The sequence below is a fragment of the Puma concolor genome, chromosome E2 (genome assembly GCF_028749965.1).
Source record: "Puma concolor isolate L17-30 chromosome E2, mPumCon1.1.hap2, whole genome shotgun sequence".
Classification (NCBI taxonomy): Eukaryota; Metazoa; Chordata; class Mammalia; order Carnivora; family Felidae; genus Puma; species Puma concolor.
In genome coordinates, this window is record NC_141681.1 from 14,309,738 (window position 1) to 14,328,187 (window position 18,450).

The 18,450-nt window shown below is 41.1% G+C and overlaps 1 protein-coding gene across 7 annotated transcripts in view; it reads right to left on the reverse strand.

Annotated features, from left to right (window-relative positions):
* HYDIN (HYDIN axonemal central pair apparatus protein) overlaps positions 1-18,450 on the reverse strand; it is a 442,685-nt gene that overhangs the window by 209,705 nt on the left and 214,530 nt on the right. For all 7 annotated transcript variants that reach the window (XM_086688949.1, XM_086688948.1, XM_086688951.1 and 4 more), the window contains 3 exons: positions 9,671-9,738; positions 3,913-4,148; positions 1,202-1,302 (listed from right to left, as the gene is read on the reverse strand). In XM_086688949.1, coding sequence (XP_086545075.1) covers positions 1,202-1,302; positions 3,913-4,148; positions 9,671-9,738 — 405 coding nt within the window. The remainder of the gene's footprint in view (positions 1-1,201; positions 1,303-3,912; positions 4,149-9,670; positions 9,739-18,450) is intronic.

Genomic DNA, 18,450 nt, shown 5'->3' on the forward strand with positions numbered 1-18,450 from the left:
TTAAACACGCAAAACAATTAGTTAGGTCTTTGGAAGGACTAAGTAGACCATGGCAAGGCCTTGACCTTCAAGTTCTTTCTGATACATCTGAAATTCATGAGACCTAAACTCATCCCTAAACTCTAGGGATGGATATGTTATCAGGCTTTTATTAAGTAATTTTCTCAATTTCATTTAGATGGCATTTTCATACAAACCCTCTAAAGCCCCAGACCTGGACACCTGTTTGCTTTGGCAAGAGTGTGGCCCACGATTTTATTTATTTAATCAGGATCACTGTCATCATTAGCATCACACTCCACTCTTAGGAAGACCCCAACTTGGTCAAGGAGACACAATCAACAAATGGCAGAGCCAGGATCTTAACCTGACTTGAGAGTCCACTGCTGCCTCTATTAAAATGGAGAGAAGGTGGGTACGGTGCTGAGGAGTTTATGTTGTTAGAGAGCCTCATTCGGGAGGCCTGCTTGCAGCCTGCATTGAAGTCATAGTAAGTGTCCTGGTGCAGAACTGTCTTGCTAAATGGACCTTCCACTGCAGGCCTGTGAGCACCACTCTTTCTGGGCATAACCCTGGAGTACTATATTTAAAGATAAAAATTACAAAAACAGCAACTTATGGGGTGCCTGGATGGCTCAGTCCTTCAAGTGTCCAACTTCAGCTCAGGTCATGATCTCAGGTCAAGCCCCACGTCGGGCTCTGTGCTGACAGCTCAGAGCCTGGAGCCTGCTTCAGATTCTGTCTCCCTCTCTCTCTCTGCTCCTCCCCTGCTCACGCTATGCCTCTCTCTCTCAAAAATAAAATAAACATTAAAAAAATGTAAAGAAAAACAGCAACTGTTCACCTCTTCCTGGTAGAACCCTTTCAGTTACATACATGGAAAGTCAGACCATTAGGGAGCACTATTATTCTTAACGCTGCAAAACGCGCGCACACATACACACACACACACACACACACACACACACACACACACACACACACACACATCCCTTTTCTTATCCTCACCAGAGGTGTGTGCCTGCTGTTTTAAAGCTTTATCATTTGAATATCAGATTCCATATCAGATTTGCTTTCCCAGGAAAGCAGAACAAATGCAGTGAGAACTGGTTGCAGGCATGCTGCCTCCGTGAGAGGCAGCCATTGCTGGCTGGCAGCTCAGGGGAGACGCAGGAGGAGAGAAAGCAGGTGAGTGTGGTACCTGGCTGTGATTAGGAGCGCCAGCACTTCTTCCCCGATGCCCTCCACGTCCACCACCAGGGCCAGCTCATATTTCTGCACGGTGTTGGAGCATAAGGTCACCTGGAAAGATAAAGGTGAAAAGCCGCTCTTCCACAAGGCCGGCCCTCCCTCTGTGCAGCGGAGAAAGGAGCCAGGGGAGGACAGCACTGATGAGGACGGCTTCTGAGTACTTTTCATGGGGTGTTTGGCGTTTTACATTTTCAGTTGAACAAGTTACATTTTGGGGTCATGGCATGCTGAGTTTTTTTCAAAGGCGAGGTTAGAAACCAAATGGCTTTTAGTACAATAGGTTTGCTCATTTCTGAGAAGACTGTATCAAAGAAGTCATATACCTGCATAAGGGGGAAAAAATGACCCTGAAAGATAAGCCATAACAAGCAAACTTTCATTACTCAATTTAAATTGTTCTCTATGCCTCCTGGCTATAGAAATTACAAAAATTCAACACACCAATAAAACACTACAGCTAAGTTTCTCTTACAGCAAAATAAATGAACATGAAACCATGTCAGTTCCAGAAAAGGGCCTAAGAAATCAACTAGTCTTTTTTTTTTAATCAAAATCTTGTCTCCCCACTGTCCACCATATTCATTATTAGAACAGAAAATGGGAAGCTCCAAAGAAAGGTCTATTCAAGGACAGTATGTGCCCAATATATTCTATCCTCTGATTTTTATTTATTATTGTGAAATTTTACATTTAGCTGTTGAGGTCCTGTCACAGTTTTTAATTGCTTAAAAATGATTTGTAGTGGAAGAGATACTTGTAAGTCTAGAGAACAGCTTCTAGCATAGGTTAAAGCTTTTCTGTACATAAATTATGTATGAAGGACTAATTAAAGAATTTTTGTTTGGTTGCAAAGGGAATCACTGGATGCAAATTTGAGTCCACACAGACATGGTTGATGTAGTTCAGGAGTGAAAATTGAAGCTTGGGGAAAGCTATTCCAAATCTGAAGGGAAAATAAAGTGAAGGTGGAGCCACTGATTTGGAAAGAAAATTTGTCAGATGTGGAGAGAAGCAGTTGGCCCAGCATGCAGAGGTTCCTGGAGTGACTCTAACCCCTGTTCCTGTCTCTGAGCTCTGGTTAGAAGGCAGAGCAAGTGGCTCTCACAGAAGGCTGCCAGGCAGGTGCTATGTCTTTGCAAACCTTCCTGTGCAATGTGTGAGAGGGAAAAAAGGAAAGGTGGGTGATGTGTAGGCTGAGCATGAAGTAAAAAATAAATTCTTTGCAATAGCACTTCTTCCTGGGAAAGCCACAGTGAGCCACTGCCATGATCTGAAAGGTTGTGTCCCAACCCCCAAATTCGTAGGTTGAAATCCTAACCCCCAGTGTGGTGGAAATTAGGAGGTGGGGCCACTGGGGGTGATTAGGTCATGAGGGTAGAGCTCTCATGAACAGGATGAGGACCCTAATGAGAAAGACCCCACAGCTCCTCTCCGCATGTGAGGACATAAGTCAGCAGGCCACCCCTCACCAGAACTCTACCATGTGTCACCCTGATTTTAGACTTCCAGCCTCCAAACCATGAGAAATAAATTTCTGTTGTTTATAAACCACCCAGTCTCAAGTATTTGGGGTTTTTTTTTAAACATTTTTTGTTAAGTAGGCTCCACACCCAGCATGGAGCCCAATGCGGGGCTTGAACTCACAACCCTGAGATCAAGGCCCGAACTGAGATCAAGAGTCAGACACTTAACCCACGGAGCCACCCAGGTGCCCCTCAAGTATTTGTAATAGCAGCCCAAATGGACTAAGACTGGGAACCTGAGAAGTGACAATGATATGTGATATAAACCTCATTGGGCCCACGGAGATGCCCTTGGGAGAGCCAAAGACTCCCAGAAAAGATTTAGGATGAGCGGCTTCACGGTGAGATATTATGAAACATTTAAAGCAAATGTGGGGCCTAAAACCATACCTGAATTAAATATTCAAAGGTCATGACTAAAGAGAAAATTGCCAACCTTCGCCATGGAAGTCTTCTCTTTTTTCTTTCCCAGAAAAGATAAAATCATTTCAACTTAGCAGCCTTCAGTAATGCTAGACCTAACTGTTTGAAGGAGCAAAAGTAGGTGAAGGAAGACAGTAAAATCCTTCTCAGTGAGCTGTGAAATAATTCTGCTGGTGGCTCTGCTAGGCCATGCCCAGAGCATCACACTGTGGGCCTAAATATAAAGCACTGTTAGGGATATCACATCTACGTTCACCATGAAGCCCAGATTTGTATTAAAAATCTGAATAAATTGGGTATCATCTGTGGCACAAATACGGACATTGATTGGTATGAACAATTAGATTCTGAAGGAAAGGAGCACCTAATTATCAGTGAGTTCTTAAATCTTTTTACATCTATATTGATGAGTGTACTATCTATGCAGAGCAGGGGTTTCACTGGATTTCTCTAGAATCCACGGTTTTGGTGAAGGCAATGCCTCTGGATTGATGGAAATTCACGGGAGCAGTGTCAGTTCTTGTGCCCAATATATTTGTATCTGGTTTCTTTTGCCTCCGTGGTTTATTTCCTTATAGGCCCACTTTTCCACGTGAATTAGAGGCACTCCCTCCCGCTGACAACGGATGTATAAAGCAAATCCTAGCTGTGATCCTAGTAACTATCTGAGAGTGTGGCTGCCTGGGAGTATGTGCTGGGAGGCTGTGCACTTTACCCTGATAGCAGCAAATCCTTGGGGGCGAATGGTGCCACTGCTGGGAGTGATGGTGAATTCTTTTGGTTTCATTACGGGTCTTTCGTCCTTGTTCCAAAATGGTATTTTGTTGTCTGAACACCGCTCACAACTTGAAATGCTTTTATGGCCATCGCCATCTCCAGGGACGCGCAGTTTGAAGGTCATGGGGACTAAGGAGGTATTATTGAGGGAACATATCAAGGTATGAGGGAAACCTGGAAAACAAAATGTAAGGTGAGATATCAAAGCCCCACTATAGCCTCCCTTGAAACTTCAACCTCTGCTAGTATTGCCAAACCACTTAAATGAACTGCCTGTGCAATTCATCACCACTTGCTTAACTCTACCTCTCCCTGATATTGTCCTCAATTGTACCGTCAATGAATGCATTTCATTCATTCATTCAGTCAGTCAGTGAATACTTATATACGCGTACTATGTAGCAACTATAGACATAAAACAAATCACTTGATGTTCATCCAGGTCCCTCTCAAGAAGCAGCATCTATTATTATCTGTTTGGTGAGTAGTTCTCCAGAAGTATGCTTTGCATTTAATTTTTACACAGAATACAGATTTTTTTAAAAAAATTGAATCATGTTTGCTCTTTTTATCTGCCAACGTGTGAAAGGAGAAGCCTGTGTGGTTTTCCCTGCTGTGTGACCCAGAGCCCGCAAGATATTATATAACTCCTCCTGGACCTGTCTGAGGCTCATGCTCCCAGGGTCGATGACACAAAATCAAATAATAGCATCTCCTGAGAGAGACTTTACAATCTGCTTTTGAGCCAGCCAGAGAGTAACACACTGGCTTTTACCTCCCTTAGACAAAGCTACTTTTTCACGTTAAATCCAGCCTTCCTACGTTCAGTTCAGTGAGACTCCTGTTCCTTTTCTAAGAGATGTGGATCCTCCTTGCCTGGCAGGCAATAAACTGAGCTCTGATTTTGGATTCCCGAGGTGGCCACTCTATCTGCATATTTCTATGGGATGCAAACACTATTCTTTCTACCTGGAGCCCTAATGCAGTAAAACACAATTGGTCTCTGCTAGTTACTACATTACTGCAGGGGATATTTTGGACTGATCTATTTGTCTCCCCATTTCTGAGCCTTTGTCTACACATTAGGACTGTTGGAGGAAACACATTTATATCTCCTTTGTCATATTACCTGCCAATCTACTTGGAAGAGATCTCTTATGGAAAAAGAATTGCCTGCTTAAATGTACCTGAAGGACTCTCTTGGAAATTCCAGAGGAGCTGCTAGAAAGTCCATTTAATAATCATGTATTGCTGCATTCAGCTTTCCAGAACTTTCCCAGCAAAGACTATTGAAACTGTAGATCCCTCACCCTTGTTTATTTTTACTTGACCATTTATGGGATCAGCACTCTTCTAATGTAAAGGGTACGCTGGAAGTGGTTTGTATAAAGATTCAGATGGGTCCTTCCAAACCATTGCTCAGACTATTTCCCTGAAGCTAGAAGGTTTTTTGAGAATAAAGCCAACTATAACCTCCTAACTAGAACAATTCCTTGTACAATGACCTGTAAACCCCATATCGCTTGCTAAAAAGCCTAAAGAAAGTGGTATTCTTTTGTTAAAGACTGAAGGGTCATTAATAATACAAGCGTTACTCCTAGCTTTCTGCTTGCACCAAATCCTAATACTATTGGTTTTAGGCTTCCCTCATGCTTTCAATGATCTCTTCTGCTAACCTTTCTCAGATCTTTCTATAATCATTATAATTAAGATTGTAAGGGACAGGGGAACGTGGATGGCTCAGTCAGTTAAGCGTCCACCTCTCGACTTTGGCTCAGGTCATGATCTCACGGTTCATGAGATCGAGCCCTGCATCAGGCTCTGAGCTGGCAGTGAGGCTTCTGCTTGGGATTCTGTCTCCCTCTCTCTCTGCCCTTCCCCTGCATGTTCTCTATCTCTCTCTCAAAATAAATAAAAATAAACTTAAAAAAAAAGGTTGTAAGGGATAATTACAATTAATTGTCCCTGGGCCCCCACTTTACAACCTCCTAAAATCAACTTAAATATTTCTTCTTGAGTGAAATACTGCCTGTTCGTACCTGGGCCATGGAAGACAACTATCGTGATTTTTAAAAAATGTTTATGGCCCTTAAACCCTAACTTCTCTGGCCAAATTATCCAATGGTCAGGTCCACTGAATGTCTGGAGTCTTCCAAACTCCCTATTCTCATTCCACATATTCCTGTACCTGTTGAAAAACAGTGAGTTTGCAAATACTTACACTCTGCCCTTTTGGTCTATAATCTGGCATCTCAGTTGTTACCTGGTCCATTGAATTCTTTGATGAATCTGAGGACTTATCAAAGCTTCACTGCTCTTTCAGAGATCATCACCACCTATATTCTAGAATCTGATTCTTTCACCCTTCTAGCTTCCATCAACCTAATTATTCGATATGTCATCCAACATCCAATCCTACCATCAAAATATTTATAGCCATACTTTAAACATTTCAGATACCAAACAACAGTACTATTACCTGTCATCTACTTTAGGGTATTTATAGTAATCTAACACCATCAATCCCAATAGGCCCTGATGCCTAAGCTAGATCTGCATCTCTAAGCAAATAAAGGCTATGTCTCCAACACTAACCTATAACCTATAAGCCTTTTTGCCAAGATGGGGACAATATCACCAACTTTAACAATATGTCTGTCATTCTGAAATAACTAAAAAAATTCCTTCAATTCCTGGCTTATTCCTGTAACCATTAATTTCTCTTGCATTTCGAACTATCGAACTATTGAAAGACCTACTGGTCTTTCATTCCTGAGCCAATCACATGCTTACTTTTGTCTGCCTCATCAAAGCCGTATTTGCACATGTGAGGTAATAATTAGGAAGTTGCCAATAAATAACTCTTCAATGTACCATGTTTCTTTGTGACAGGAGGCCTATCTTCCTGGAGAAATAAATAATGACACTTTGGGTAGGAGTCATGAAAGAACTCTAGTACCAGCTTTAGGACTTAAAAATATTATCATCAAATAATTCTAAAACTGTATCACAAAATGGTTCCTAACCTTGGCTGGTACATTGCAGAATCTAGAAGCACAGCGAAGTAGCCTGAATTGACTGACCCAAGTGGTTTTGAAAATGAAATAGCCCTAGATTTCCTGTTGGCAAGCAAAAAGGTATGTTTTTCATTAATACTTCCTGCCACACCACAGGGAAGATTAAGGAATCCATATCCAAACTAAAAGAAATGTAACTTGAATTTTGAAGGTGGACTTAAGCGGGATAAGTTTTTACGTCTCAGACCTGGGGACTGTTGGGTCATGGCTCTGTAGTGTCTTCCCACTCTTATCTAGCTGCGTTATTGCCAAATGGTTCAGTAAGATGTTGTACAGCAAAAGAAAAATAAACTTTTTGTAATTTTCATCTAAGCTAGTTACCAAAACTTCTAGCTGGACCAACTATGAGAAACAACTGTTGATTATTTTCTCTATAGCTCAAGGAAACAATGAATAAATTACCCAATAATGGCTTTTCCTATATGTTTAGGGATAAGAGAGGGCCAAATGGAAGATGTTAATGGGAAAAAAACCTACCTAGCTTTGGAGCATGCATAAATGGTTTTATCTACTAGGTTACCCAGAGCTTGCCAATATCAAATACAGCATTTTGAACACCTCCTGTTTGCCATATTTCACTGAAATGTACCATTAGGGGCCTTGATGCTTTTAAATGTTTGGATTCTAGATAAAAGTGTTCCAGATATTCTCAGGGCTCAAAAATTGGCTTATCGTTGGTACAGTATTTACATTAACCTTTCAATAGGGCAGATTCTAGATAATGAATCAGTATGATATTTCTTGGAGGGACTGATTTGAGGGTTTTTTTTTGTTTGTTTGTTTTTAAAATTTTTTTTTTCAACGTTTATTTATTTTTGGGACAGAGAGAGACAGAGCATGAACGGGGGAGGGGCAGAGAGAGAGGGAGACACAGAATCGGAAACAGGCTCCAGGCTCTGAGCCATCAGCCCAGAGCCTGATGCGGGGCTCGAACTCCCGGACCGCGAGATCGTGACCTGGCTGAAGTCGGACGCTTAACCGACTGCGCCACCCAGGCGCCCCTGATTTGAGGTTTTTATTTGGATTATTTTTTCTCCCTCCAGGGCAATATGATACAGGGCATATCTTCCAAATGTTCTGTGTTGGAGCTCATATTTAAATGCCTGTGAGGGTATGTTGCTGTCATGCATCAGTTGCCCAGAACTCTCTGTGAACTTAGTTGAGCTGGTTGGAGGGTAACTGCATAGGTCTTTGGGTAATTCACCTCTCACTGCATATCAGTCATGGTTTCCCTTGAGAGAGTATGCCTCTCTCAGTTGGCCAACAGACAATTTTCAAATTGTAGGTCACTTTTACTTTCCTTCGAAAACTCTATCACTCAAACATGCACTACAAATTTCTAAAAATTCCTCTAGCCATTCTCATATTCTATGGTAACAAACAGACATTCAACTCCATTGATATGGATTTTCCTGTATTTAGGAAATGTTAAATGTTAAAGCAATGGATAAAAACATTATTAATCAGCTTTTTGCAAAGAAAGGATATTTTTTGTAAAGAAAAAATTTTCCCCAAGTAGATGGCCCTACTTGAAGCAAAAGAACTGAAAGTCAAAATGGGAGGCAACTGAGAAAAATGGAAAGGATTATGGACTATGGATTCAGGCTAGGGTTTCTCAGTCTTTCCTAAATTATTATCACCTCCTAAAAAGAACCACTGTGATTAATTAATTTTCAGTGAAATCAATCAATTAAATATAATTTAAATTTGATTAATTTCTCCCTAATGAGAAAAATTAAATACTAAGGAACAAGATTCTATTGGGTAGGGTTGAACTTTGGAGGACCACAAATGTGGGTTAGATCTACACTCTTCAACCCCAAACAAACAATTTTTGACCCTTTGGGGGCAAAATCATCCCTGTTGACAGTGTATGATTTAGAGAGAGCTCAAGCGAAATACTCATTCTGCCACTGCTATATGACCATGGGAAGTTATTTAACTGTTCGAATGATCAGTTCTTCCAGCTCCGAAAGGGGAATCTTAAATAGTATCTCCCCAAAGGATTTAAAGGGTTAAATGCAGTACTGAATGTGATTCACTTAGCAAAGATTAGAATATAAGACAGAACCAATAAATGGAAACTTTTACTGCTGTTACCATTGTTATTATTTGGAAAGGTGGACACAGGAGGAAATGACTCAGGGGAAGTAACTGAGCAAGAAGACAACACAAAAATATAGAAGTCTTCAGCTTGGAGTGATAGGACACCTGAGTCAAACCACCACTGAATTCACTTGAAACTTGAGAGCATCTCTGTGAAGAGGCTGTTGTGTAGACATACTGGCAAATCAGAAACTGCATATAAAATGGAGTGTTCAGAACATTCAGATAGCAGTGTGAAGTTTAAGGCTTTCTATTGTTCCACTGCTGAATGAGCAAGGACAACCATGGCCTGACAGCTATTAGTGCCCAGGACACAGTTATAACTTTCACATATAAACTAGGAAATGGCACTGAAATGTCACTGCTGCAGAGGAAGAAAAGAACAATTCTAGACTTTCTTGCTATTACTCGTAAAAAATTAGTAAGAGAGCTTTTGTGTAAACTTTCCTCCTTCCATGTAGAGAGAGAGGCAATTCCACTCAATTTCTAATTTAATATGGAAAAATTACTCACCAAAGGAAACATCGCCAAAGTGCAGAGCAGGAACATTAAAGTGGAAGGTAGGTCCAATGACACAGCCTCTGGAAGTAGGAATACAAGTTGGGGAGAGTGGATAGAGAATCCAGTGAATTCAGTGTAACAGTCAGGAACTAGGAAGACAGTAAACATTAAAGCCATAAACTGGCATTAAATCAAGTACAGAATCTAGCACTTAAAGAAACCACAAGCTGATGGTCTTATCGCGGTGGTTCTTAGAATTCTTTTTCAAGACTCAAACCACTGGGTTTTAGCAAATGATGCTGTGATTAATTTATCACCAAATGCCTACCAATGAATGAGGCAGAGCAGACACATCACCAAACCAATGACACAGAATATTAATATGGATAATATACATATCATGAAAAGTTATCCTTAGACAAGAAACAAAAATTATAGCATTAAAATAATAAGCATTAAAAACTATCAATGGCACCAATATTCCTGGTCCCAACTTTTATAAAACTGTTTTTCCAATTCCTACCACCAACTAGTTGTGATCTTGGCCAGTCACATTACCCCCATAGCCCCCAGTTTCTTTTCCTCCTGTATAAAAGAAAAGACTGCAATCTGGTATAGGTGACCTTGAAGGACCTTTGCTGTAAATGTTGGTTCATTTCTCTCTCAGTGCAAGGCCTCATGATCTTGGAGTGATTCTCTAGCTTAAGGTAAATAGTAGAGAGATTCTACAGTTTCTAGTTGACTTCAGCTGCAGTAAATAACATAATGGTCCCCAATGATGTCTATGTGCTACTCCTCAGAATGTGTGGATATGTTAGATTACATGATAAAGGGGAATTAAGGTTGCAGAAGAAATTAAGGTTCCTAATTAACAGATCTTAAAATAGGGAGACTTTCCTAGATTATCCTGGTGGGCCCCATGTAACCAAAGTGTCTTTAAAAATACAAAAGGATGCAAAGAGGAGGCTGGAGTAATGCAATGTGAGAAGGACTTAACCAGCTATTGCTGGCTATGAAGAAAGAGGAAGGGGACCCTGAGCAGAACACTGTGGGCATCTTCAAGAAGCTGGAAACCACTAGGAAATGGATTCTCTCCTGGAGCCTCCAGGAAGCAACACAGTCCAGTCAAGACCTTGATTTTAGCCCTATAAGACCTATGTTGGACTTTAAAAGTATAGAGCTATAAAATAATAAATTTGTACTGTTTTAAGCTACAAAGTTTAATGTAGGAGTAAAAGAAGACTAATAAATATGTATTAGCTTATTCTTGATTTTTACCATGATCCATATCCCTAGAACCTAGGTAAGAACTAAGATAATCCCCACCTATGTGCCAAGCTTTTAAAAATTATAGACAGGAATTCCGGAAGATGGCGGCGTAGGAGGACGCGCCATCCTGCTGATCACTTAGATTCCACCTACACCTGCCTAAATAACCCAGAAAACCGCCAGAGGATTAGCAGAACGGAGTCGCCGGAGCCAAGCGCAGACGAGAGGCCCACGGAAGAGGGTAGGAAGGGCGGCGAGGCGGTGCGCGCTCCACGGACTGGCGGGAGGGAGCCGGGGCGGAGGGGCGGCTCGCCGGCCAAGCAGAGCCCCCGAGTCTGGCTGGCAAAAGTGGAGGGGCCTGACGGACTGTGTTCCGACAGCAAGCGCGACTGAGCATCTGGGAGGTCATAAGTTAACAGCTCTGCTCGGAAAGCAGGAAGGCTGGAGGACAAAGGGAGGGAGAGCTGCTGAGCCCCCGGACGACAGAGCTCAGTTTGGTGGGGAACAAAGGCGCTCGCCAGCGCCATCTCCCCCGCCCATCCCCCAGCCAAAATCCCAAAGAGAACCAGTTCCTGCCAGGGAACTTGCTCGCTCCCCGCAAACACCCAACTCTGCGCTTCTGCGGAGCCAAACCTCCGGCAGCGGATCTGACTCCCTCCCGCTGCCACAGGGCCCCTCCTGAAGTGGATCACCTAAGGAGAAGTGAGCTAAGCCTGCCCCTCCTGCCCCCCGTGCACCATGCCTACTCACCCCAGCTAAGACGCCAGATCCCCAGCATCACAAGCCTGGCAGTGTGCAAGTAGCCCAGACGGGCCACACCACCCCACAGTGAATCCCGCCCCTAGGAGAGGGGAAGAGAAGGCACACACCAGTCTGACTGTGGCCCCAGCGGTGGGCTGGGGGCAGACATCAGGTCGGACTGCGGCCCCGCCCACCAACTCCAGTTATACACCACAGCACAGGGGAAGTGCCCTGCAGGTCCTCACCACGCCAGGGACTATCCAAAATGACCAAGCGGAAGAATTCCCCTCAGAAGAATCTCCAGGAAATAACAACAGCTAATGAGCTGATCAAAAAGGATTTAAATAATATAACAGAAAGTGAATTTAGAATAATAGTCATAAAATTAATCGCTGGGCTTGAAAACAGTATACAGGACAGCAGAGAATCTCTTGCTACAGAGATCAAGGGACTAAGGAACAGTCATGAGGAGCTGTAAAACGCTTTAAACGAAATGCAAAACAAAATGGAAACCACCACGGCTCGGATTGAAGAGGCAGAGGAGAGAATAGGTGAACTAGAAGATAAAGTTATGGAAAAAGAGGAAGCTGAGAAAAAGAGACATAAAAAAATCCAGGAGTATGAGGGGAAAATTAAGAACTAAGTGATACACTAAAAGGAAATAATATACGCATAATTGGTATCCCAGAGGAGGAAGAGAGAGGGAAAGGTGCTGAAGGGGTACTTGAAGAAATAATAGCTGAGAACTTCCCTGAACTGGGGAAGGAAAAAGGCATTGAAATCCAAGAGGCACAGAGAACTCCTTTCAGACGTAACTTGAATCGATCTTCTGCACGACATATCATAGTGAAACTGGCAAAATACAAGGATAAAGAGAAAATTCTGAAAGCAGCAAGGGGTAAACGTGCCTTCACATATAAAGGGAGACCTATAAGACTCATGACCGATCTCTCTACTGAAACTTGGCATGCCAGAAAGGAATGGCAGGAGATCTTCAATGTGATGAACGGAAAAAATATGCAGCCGAGAATCCTTTATCCAGCAAGTCTGTCATTTAGAATAGAAGGAGAGATAAAGGTCTTCCCAAACAAACAAAAACTGAAGGAATTTGTCACCACTAAACCAGCCCTACAAGAGATCCTAAGGGGGACCCTGTGAGACAAAGTACCAGAGACATCACTACAAGCATAAAACATACAGACATCACAATGACTCTAAACCCGTATCTTTCTATAATAACACTGAATGTAAATGGATTAAATGCACCAACCAAAAGACATAGGGTATCAGAATGGATAAAAAAACAGGACCCATCTATTTGCTGTCTACAAGAGACTCATTTTAGATCTGAGGACACCTTTAGATTGAGAGTGAGGGGATGGAGAACTATTTATCATGCTACTGGAAGCCAAAAGAAAGCTGGAGTAGCCATACTTACATCAGACAAACTAGACTTTAAATTAAAGGCTGTAACAAGAGATGAAGAAGGACATTATATAATAGTTACAGGGTCTATCCATCAGGAAGACCTAACAATTATAAATGTCTATGCACCGAATACCGGAGCCCCCAAATATATAAAACAATTACTCATAAACATAAGCAACCTTATTGAGAAGAATGTGGTAATTGCAGGGGACTTTAACACCCCACTTACAGAAATGGATAGATCATCTAGACACACAGTCAATAAAGAAACAAGGGCCCTGAATGAGACATTGGATCAGATGGACTTGACAGATATATTTAGAACTCTGCATCCCAAAGCAAGAGAATATATTTCTTCTCGAGTGCACATGGAACATTCTCCAAGATAGATCATATACTGGGTCACAAAACAGCCCTTCATAAGTTTACAAGAATTGAAATCATACCATGCATACTTTCAGACCACAATGCTATGAAGCTTGAAATCAACCACAGAAAAAAGTCTGGAAAACCTCCAAAAGCATGGAGGTTAAAGAACACCCTACTAACGAATGAGTGGGTCAACCAGGCAATTAGAGAAGAAATTTAAAAATATATGGAAACAAACGAAAATGAAAATACAACAATCCAAACGCTTTGGGACGCAGCAAAGGCAGTCCTGAGAGGAAAATACATTGCAATCCAGGCCTATCTCAAGAAACAAGAAAAATCCCAAATACAAAATCTAACAGCACACCTAAAGGAAATAGAAGCAGAACAGCAAAGGCAGCCTAAACCCAGCAGAAGAAGAGAAATAATAAAGATCAGAGCAGAAATAAACAATATAGAATCTAAAAAAACTGTAGAGCAGATCAACGAAACCAAGAGTTGGTTTTTTCAAAAAATAAACAAAATTCACAAACCTCTAGCCAGGCTTCTCAAAAAGAAAAGGGAGATGACCCAAATAGATAAAATCATGAATGAAAATGGAATGATTACAACCAATCCCTCAGAGATACAAACAATTATCAGGGAATACTATGAAAAATTATATGCCAACAAATTGGACAACCTGGAAGAAATGGACAAATTCCTGAACACCCACACTCTTCCAAAACTCAATCAGGAGGAAATAGAAAGCTTGAACAGACCCATCACCAGCGAAGAAATTGAATCGGTTATCAAAAATCTCCCAACAAATAAGAGTCCAGGACCAGATGGCTTCCCAGGGGAGTTCTACCAGACGTTTAAAGCAGAGATAATACCTATCCTTCTCAAGCTATTCCAAGAAATAGAAAGGGAAGGAAAACTTCCAGACTCATTCTATGAAGCCAGTATTACTTTGATTCCTAAACCAGACAGAGACCCAGTAAAAAAAGAGAACTACAGGCCAATATCCCTGATGAATATGGATGCAAAAATTCTCAATAAGATACTAGCAAATCGAATTCAACGGCATATAAAAAGAATTATTCACCATGATCAAGTGGGATTCATTCCTGGGATGCAGGGCTGGTTCAACATTTGCAAATCAATCAACGTGATACATCACATTAACAAAAAAAAAGAGAAAAACCATATGATCCTGTCAATCGATGCAGAAAAGGCCTTTGACAAAATCCAGCACCCTTTCTTAATGAAAACCCTTGAGAAAGTCGGGATAGAAGGAACATACTTAAAGATCATAAAAGCCATTTATGAAAAGCCCACAGCTAACATCATCCTCAACGGGGAAAAACTGAGAGCTTTTTCCCTGAGATCAGGAACACAACAGGGATGCCCACTCTCACCGCTGTTGTTTAACATAGTGCTGGAAGTTCTAGCATCAGCAATCAGACAACAAAAGGAAATCAAAGGCATCAAAATTGGCAAAGATGAAGTCAAGCTTTCGCTTTTTGCAGATGACATGATATTATACATGGAAAATCCGATAGACTCCACCAAAAGTCTGCTAGTACTGATACATGAATTCAGCAAAGTTGCAGGATACAAAATCAATGTACAGAAATCAGTTGCATTCTTATACACTAACAATGAAGCAACAGAAAGACAAATAAAGAAACTGATCCCATTCACAATTGCACCAAGAAGCATAAAATACCTAGGAATAAATCTAACCAAAGATGTAAAGGATCTGTATGCTGAAAACTATAGAAAGCTTATGAAGGTAATTGAAGAAGATTTAAAGAAATGGAAAGACATTCCCTGCTCATGGATTGGAAGAATAAATATTGTCAAAATGTCAATACTACCCAAAGCCATCTACACATTCAATGCAATCCCAATCAAAATTGCACCAGCATTCTTCTCCAAACTAGAACAAGCAATCCTAAAATTCATATGGAACCACAAAAGGCCCCGAATAGCCAAAGTAATTTTGAAGAGGAAGACCAAAACAGGAGGCATCACAATCCCAGACTTTAGCCTCTACTACAAAGCTGTCATCATCAAGACAGCATGGTATTGGCACAAAAACAGACACATAGACCAATGGAATAGAATAGAAACCCCAGAACTAGACCCACAAACGTATGGCCAACTCATCTTTGACAAAGCAGGAAAGAACATCCGATGGAAAAAAGACAGTCTCTTTAACAAATGGTGCTGGGAGAACTGGACAGCAACATGCAGAAGGTTGAAACTAGACCACTTCCTCACACCATTCACAAAAATAAACTCAAAATGGATAAAGGACCTGAATGTGAGACAGGACACCATCAAAACCTTAGAGGAGAAAGCAGGAAAAGACCTCTCTGACCTCAGCCGTAGCAATCTCTTACTCGACACATCCCCAAAGGCAAGGGAATTAAAAGCAAAAGTGAATTACTGGGACCTTGAAGATAAAAAGCTTCTGCACAGCAAAGGAAACAACCAACAAAACTAAAAGGAAACCAACGGAATGGGAAAAGATATTTGCAAATGACATATCGGACAAAGGGCTAGTATCCAAAATCTATAAAGAGCTCACCAAACTCCACACGCGAAAAACAAATAACCCAGTGAAGAAATGGGCAGAAAACATGAATAGACATTTCTCTAAAGAAGACATCCGGATGGCCAACAGGCACATGAAAAGATGTTCAGCGTCGCTCCTCATCAGGGAAATACAAATCAAAACCACACCATATATCACCTCACGCCAGTCAGAGTGGCCAAAATGAACAAATCAGGAGACTATAGATGCTGGAGAGGATGTGGAGAAACGGGAACCCTCTTGCACTGTTGGTGGGAATGCAAATTGGTGCAGCCGCTCTGGAAAGCAGTGTGGAGGTTCCTCAGAAAATTAAAAATAGACCTACCCTATGACCCAGCAATAGCACTGCTAGGAATTTATCCAAGGGACACAGGAGTACTGATGCATAGGGGCACCTGTACCCCAATGTTCATAGCAGCACTCTCAACAATAGCCAAATTATGGAAAGAGCCTAAATGTCCATCAACTGATGAATGGATAAAGAAATTGTGGTTTATATACACAATGGAATACTACGTGGCAATGAGAAAAAATGAAATATGGCCTTTGGTAGCAACGTGGATGGAACTGGAGAGTGTGATGCTAAGTGAAATAAGCCATACAGAGAAAGACAGATACCATATGGTTTCACTCTTATGTGGATCCTGAGAAACTTAACAGGAACCCATGGGGGAGGGGAAGGAAAAAAAAAAAAAAAAGAGGTTAGAGTGGGAGAGAGCCAAAGCATAAGAGATTGTTGAGAACTGAGAACAAACTAAGGGTTGATGGGGGGTGGGAGGGAGGAGAGGGTGGGTGATGGGTATTGAGGAGGGCACCTTTTGGGATGAGCACTGGGTGTTGTATGGAAACCAATTTGACAATAAATTTCATATATTAAAAAAAAATGAATGCACATATGTGAAAGAAATAATGTAAAAAATAAAAATAAAAAAAAAAAATAAAAATTATAGACATACAGATTCCAGAAAATGCGTTAATCAGGAACATCCTAATTCACCCCGCTCGATGTTTGTGAAGTGGGTGTGCTATACTGTGCTGAATGCGTCTGTGCCCTGGTGGTACTTTGGGCTGCTGTACGTCTGACCTAATGCGGGCAGGGGCTCTTGCAAGTCTGTGAGGAGCCATCCCATCAAAGACTCAATTCTAAAAGCAAATTTCAATCCTAACAGCCTTTCTTAGGACCAGCTATTCTATTTCATGCGAATGATCCAAAGTAGTTTCAAAAGGAGTGGCTGGTACTTGGCAAAGAATTAGGATCCCGTTGAGAATTAAGTCAAACAAGCCTATAGGATAGATACTTGACTTGTAAAAGAGGTTTCATGAGGCCAAGTAACAAAGAGATCAAAGGGATGGAAATGCACCAATGCTAAAGAAAGTAAGAAAGAAGCTCACAAAATTGTACAAAGCAGTTGTTTAACAGGTGCAGATGTAGAAAGAACTGGAATTAAATCACATCTGTTCATATAACTAAGGGAACTGTGGCCAAATACCAACTGGAATTGGATATGGCTGCATTCATTCTACAAGGGATTCTGAATATTCAAATAGTCTCTGCAAATTTGCACCCTCCATCAATGCAGTGGTCTGTTAAAATTATACTGTTGACCCTTGAATAATGCAGAGGTTAGGGGTGCTGACCCCCTGTGCAGTTGAAAATCTATGTATAGCTTCTGATATATCTCCCAAACTTAACTACTAATAGCCTATTCTTGACCAGAAGCCTTACTGATAACATGAAGAGACAATTAAAACATATTTTATATATGTATTATATACTGTATTCCTATAATAAAGTAAGCTACAGGAAAGAAAATGTTATTAAGAAACTCAGAAGTAAGAGGAGCACCTAGGTGGCTTAGTTGGTTAAGCGCCCGACTTTGGCTCAGGTCACGATCTCACAGTTTGTGAGTTCAAGCCCCATGTCAGGCCCTGTGCTGACAGCTCAGAGCCTGGAGTCTGTTTCGGATTCTGCCCCTCCCCTATTCACTGTCTGTCTCTCTTTCAAAAATAAATAAACATTAAAAAAATTTTTTTAATCAGAAGGAAGAAAAAAATACAAGTTTTACTGCACTGTATTTATCAAAAATTATTCACATGTAAAAGGACACGTATAGTTCAAGCCTGTGTTGTTCAGGATCAACTGTAATTTTAAAGACAAGAGATAGGAAGACTGAAGTATTATGATATGTTAGGTGAAACAAGTTGAATACAAAATATATCTATGTTATGGTTAACACTTTATGAAATTACATATGTAAAAATTGGAGGCAACAAAACTACTCACGGGTAATTTTTTTTAAGTCACATTAACTTTACAGTGTTGTTAATCCAACCACTTAAAGTACTGTGTGATGTAGTTAGAGGAGTAAATAGAAGAAGCAAAAGTATGATAACTGTTCTG